The sequence below is a fragment of the Fundulus heteroclitus genome, chromosome 24 (genome assembly GCF_011125445.2).
Source record: "Fundulus heteroclitus isolate FHET01 chromosome 24, MU-UCD_Fhet_4.1, whole genome shotgun sequence".
Classification (NCBI taxonomy): domain Eukaryota; kingdom Metazoa; phylum Chordata; class Actinopteri; order Cyprinodontiformes; family Fundulidae; genus Fundulus; species Fundulus heteroclitus.
The window spans coordinates 6,050,387-6,055,677 of NC_046384.1; the positions used below are offsets into that span (position 1 = coordinate 6,050,387).

The window sequence follows — 5,291 nt, forward strand, 5'->3', positions numbered from 1 at the left end:
GAAAACGTGAAAAGGTTCTGCAGCAGGGAAACAAAATTAGACCTCCATCCTCCAGACCACAACAGGTGCCCCCCCCTCCTCCCCTCAGCCTCCACCTGTCTCCCCTCCTCCGCGGCGGTGACCCAGAAAGCAGCCGTCACTCTGCAGAAATGGTATGCAGCCCGCTCGGTTCGGTCACCGGATCGGCGGCAGCTGCTGAGCCCTGTCCCACCCCCGCTGCTATTTTCACCCGCCGGATAAAGTGCGGCGGCTCGGCGGGACGCGGCGCAGAGCAGCGGCAGCATGAAGTCCCGCACAGACGGCTGCGCCTCCGAGCTGGACACCGACACGGACAGCTCCGACGGGAAGTCCACGGGCGGCCGCAGCCCGCCCAGGGAGTCCGGGGAGAGGCTGGGGGAGGAGGCGGGGAGCGGCGGCCCCTACGCCGGGAGGAGGAGGCGGCGGCGGCGGAGCGGCAGAGACGCGCGGATCCCCGGCGCCAGCAAACAGCGGCAAGCGGCGAACGCGCGGGAGCGCGACCGCACGCACAGCGTGAACACGGCGTTCACCGCGCTGCGCACGCTGATCCCCACCGAGCCGGCCGACAGGAAGCTGTCCAAGATAGAGACGCTGCGCCTGGCCTCCAGCTACATCTCCCACCTGGCCAACGTGCTGCTGCTGGGGGAGGAGTGCCGGGACGGGCAGCCCTGCCTCCGCTACCAGGACCTGCTGCTGCGCGGCCCCGCGGCGCTCAGCGCGCCCTCCCTGCGGCCGATCTGCACCTTCTGCCTGAGCAACCAGAGGAAACAGGTGGGGCCCCATCCGGGCGCGCAGGGTGCGCGGTGCATGGTGTGGGAACTGGCTGTCCTCAGCTGAGAACAAACAGTGGTGATAATAATGATACATTATATGTGTAGTTTGTTTTAAAATGTAAAATACTGGAATAAAAAAAAAAATACAAACTGGGTTTCTAATCTGTAGCAACAGGTGAGCAGATTGGTTCAATTTACCTTTCATGCTTATTATACACTTCACCCCGTGACGTCACTGCCCATATATGGTAGAGCTAAGTGTTCATGGCATCAAAAAACACAATGAAAAAAAAAAAAAAAAAAAAAAAAAAAATATATATATATATATATATATATATATATATATATATATATATATATATATATAGCGGGAGAACAAGTTTGAGGTGTAAACAAGTTGGCAGACTTTGGACCCTGTTGTTTCTACATTAAAATAAAGTCTAACCACATTTTATTTAATTTCTAATCATCTGTTGGACCAAAAAGTCCGCCCATGCTCATTTTAAGGAATGTTATTTGCACTGAGAAGTGGAAAATGTGTGCTTTACATTTTGACACCCTCCACATCTGGACCCATGATGTCACTGCCCCATATATGGATACGCTTAGTATTTGACATCTGGCTCACTAAGCACTAAAACAAAAGAAATTTGTGTCCAAATACTACATACAGTCACGCTGGCTGCAGCATTGGGTTCCATTTTTTCCTTCTGTGACTTTGTTTTTGTTATTTCACATGAAAATATATTATTTTGATTATTACTCATTTGTTTTTGACCACAAAAAAGGAAAACCTCTCTGCTGTTTCTCTTATTTTAAAGCAAAAATCAAATAACCATCTTATTTTTCAGGCCATGAAGAACAGATTAAATTAAACCATTTCTACAATTTTTGAGAAGTTTGGATAATTTCTTTATTATGTTTTAATTACATAGAAGCTCGATGTAAATAAATAACTCAGCCCTACCATATATGGGCAGTGATGTCGTGGGTTTAAGCAAGCTTAGCTGACTCTAGCTGGATGGTATCAGAAAATGTGCCAAATTTTGCCTCATTTTAACAATAATTTTTAGCATTTCCTCTTATTTTAAAATGTGAAACAAAAAATGAAGCGCAATTAAATGTCTCTTCTGCTTCTGACTACAACGGAGAAAATGGTGGATATTTTGGTAAAAATTTAAAACTTGTTTTGCTCCATTTTGTTATCCTGGTTTCAGATGATTATTTACCAATAATGCCATAATATTAGGGAATATATATTGCCATAATAGAATATATATTGCCATAATACTAGATATTTATATTTTTTGACATTTTAAAGGAGCTATAAGTAATATATTTACTGTAAAACCAACCTAAATTATTCTTGTTTGCCACCCAGGATGGAAGTATGATTCCCTATAAACTATCGATCCTCTCCATCAATAATGTCTTAGTCAAAATTTTCTCCTTTCAAACCTAGAGGTACAGTCCAGAACTACTACAGAGTGTAGCCCGTGTTTACTTCCTGGTTCCTCAGCCAATCATATGAGAGTTCCTAGAACAGAGCGCAGCATTTGGTATTTCCCTTAAACATAGAAGTCGCTTGGCAACTTACTTATTGCTCCTTAAAATGTAGGAAATCAACATATGTATCAATGTTTATATCAGGAATATATTAAATACACAATTAAATGTGTAAATCATTACTTAGTAAACTTGATTTCATGTTGAAATCATGCATATTAATCACATTTCCTGTGTTTTATTTAATCGGAAAATAATGTATCCTCACAATGAGGCTTATCAAACGCACCCCAGCATCTGATTGGCTAAGCTGCACCGCTTTTAAACTGTAAACCAATCACCTTGTTGGTACCAGATGTAGCCCCTCCTACTGACTTCTAAAGGTGAGCCCGACATTAAATACTGAACGTCCAGCAACACGCGTCTATGAAATAAATACTGAAATAATTACATATCCTTTTACAATATAAAGAATTCAGTTTATTTTAAAGTTTGATTAATTATATTTTATTATATGTAAGATTAAGATAACGACCAATTAATGGTCACATATATATTATATATATATATATATATATATATATATATATATATATATAACTAATTTGTTAATTCAGATTAAACATTGTACACCATATGTTCCACTCCTGCTGCACAAAATTTAAAATACAGAGAGATGCTGCTCCACGTACCCTAATGTGCCGACCGACCAGTCTCTATTAAAAAGGCAAATCACACAGAAACCAAACACTCTCAGAATCACAAATTAAACGTTTAGAAGTAAATTTTTTGAGCAACCTCTTAGTTTTTTATGGTTTTAATCCCCTTGAACCACCCATCCACCCTCTGCACCTGACCTCTCGTCTTCTTTGGCATCTCATTAAACAGAGTTTAAACTGTGGGAACACACTATGATGTAAAAACCATCAATTTTGCTTTTTAAACTTGGGTATATCTTGATATAAGTGCCTAAACATCGGCTAAAATAGGGCACAAAATCATAAACACTTGTAGAAAAAGGCCCTAAATTCATGCTTGAACCAAAAAACGAGGTGATTCAAGAGGTAAAACGAAACAACAGACTTTAGATTACTTGATCTAACTGAAATAAAATTTCATGTAGTAGCAAATATTCTTAAAAGACAATTGTGTAATCCTGTATAATAATGAGAGGTATGACACCATAAACATTGACCATATGAATCTGGAATTAGTGTGTACATACAAAATTGGAGGCTAGAAACTGATATTATGCCTCTTAAGTCTAAGACGTTGGTAAAAACTCATTCCTTTATCTCCACAGCTCAAAGACGTCGCCAAACACTCGTCTTCTGTGTGAAGCAGAGCCGCTCCAGACGGACCGGGAGCCCACCTGGATGTTTTACTCTCCAAACTTTGTAAATACATATTTAAGTTTTGACCGGACCGCAGGACAGAAGAGACTGAAGGACAAGCGCTTTCTGTCCAGCCTGGTGCGTCGCTGGACCTCAGTGTTTTGACGGAGCTGTAACCTGAGCCGGAGTGTGCCGCTGCACCTGACGTGGGGCTATTTTAGACCCCACCGATAGTACAAACTACCCCCTGACCCACCACTAACAGGACCCCCACGTGTACCTCCTAAAAAAAACAAGCTGGTCACCTTCAGTGCAGTAGTTGCTGTCAGTTTACTGGCAGCTGCCTTCAGCATTAAGAAGACTTCAAGCAACGCACAGACACCAGGAACTCCAACGACCCTCAGACCCAGGCTGTGCTATATGCACGATGTCACCAGAAGATCTTAACATATTTGATAGAGTATCGGCCACCCTGATCTTCAGCAGCTCGTCCTTATAGTCAGTGCTGCACAGGCGTAGCAACTAAGACAGTTCCCCAACATGTAAACCATCAAGCCCTTGAGTCTACCACTGACACATTGGCCAAATCCAGCTGTCAAACCATCTTTTATGGGGGAAATTACAACTGGGTGGTCTACTCTGCCTTAAGCATTAGTTTATGACTAAGGAGACCAGTTGGTTGGATCATGGGATTGGTTCCTGCCCTGCATGGTCTCCCTGTGCATGAAGGAGTTTCCTCTGGGTACTCCAGCCACAAACATGAGCGTTCGCTCAATCGGTTGCTCTAAACCGAAGGTGGTCGGCTCCAGTTCTCCTATCCCGCAACTTCAACCACCACACCTGGATCCGATGAATGGGTCATCACCACGCCTCTCCAGAACTGGAGTTAGGCGCCCCCTGCTCTAAACTGCCTGTAGGTACGAGTGTGTGCGCATCGTCGTTTGTCCTGTGCGTCTCTGTTGCCCTGGTACCCCGACTCTCTTCCAACAACCGCTTCAGATAGGTACCAACCCCCTTACCCCCCAACCCCGCAAGGACAAGCAGGACATAGCAATGGGTGAACGGATGAGTTCTGGGAAGATTCCCACCCTAACGGGTGTCTGCCATGTTTCTGAGTGAAGGCCATGACAAGCACCAAGAACAAGAACCCTGCTTTATGTTCACAATGTTCTGTTTGCATTTTTCTACGTCGACACCCAGGTTTTTCAATTAATTAATCCCCACATGGGAACCGATGATTGGCTGGGAATATATATAAGATTCTTACATTGTGCCACCAAACGTGATGTTAATGTGACAGCAATGAAAATAAGCAAGAAGTCTAATCTTAATCTACATTGAAAATAGCTCGCTAGCTAGCTAGCTGCGGAACTCTAGCTAGCTAGCTAGCAAACATCAGAATCAAAAAAAAAAAATCAGAATTAATCGGCAAGTAGGTTTGCACTTACAAGGAATTTGACTTGCTATTGTGCAAAACTACTTGCCGATTAAACTTGATTCTGATGTTTGCTAGCTAGCTAGTGAGCTATTTTCAATTGTGGGTTAAGATTAGACTTATTCTTACTTATTTTCATTGCTGTCACCTTGTCACCTGTCATCTTTAATCCATTTAAGAACAGGCAGGTTTATAAAAGTTGCGTTTTTTTGGCACGCCACCAAC

The 5,291-nt window shown here is 43.1% G+C and overlaps 1 protein-coding gene across 1 annotated transcript; it reads left to right on the forward strand.

Moving 5' to 3' along the window:
* The first annotated feature begins 235 nt into the window (after nt 1–235).
* Nucleotides 236–3,918, forward strand: si:ch211-246m6.4 (basic helix-loop-helix transcription factor scleraxis). The gene is made up of 2 exons (XM_012851687.3): nt 236–789; nt 3,601–3,918. The coding sequence occupies exons 1-2, from the start codon at nt 283–285 to the stop codon at nt 3,634–3,636; spliced, it is 543 nt and encodes a 180-aa protein (XP_012707141.1). The 5' UTR covers nt 236–282; the 3' UTR covers nt 3,637–3,918.
* Nucleotides 3,919–5,291: the final 1,373 nt, after the last annotated feature.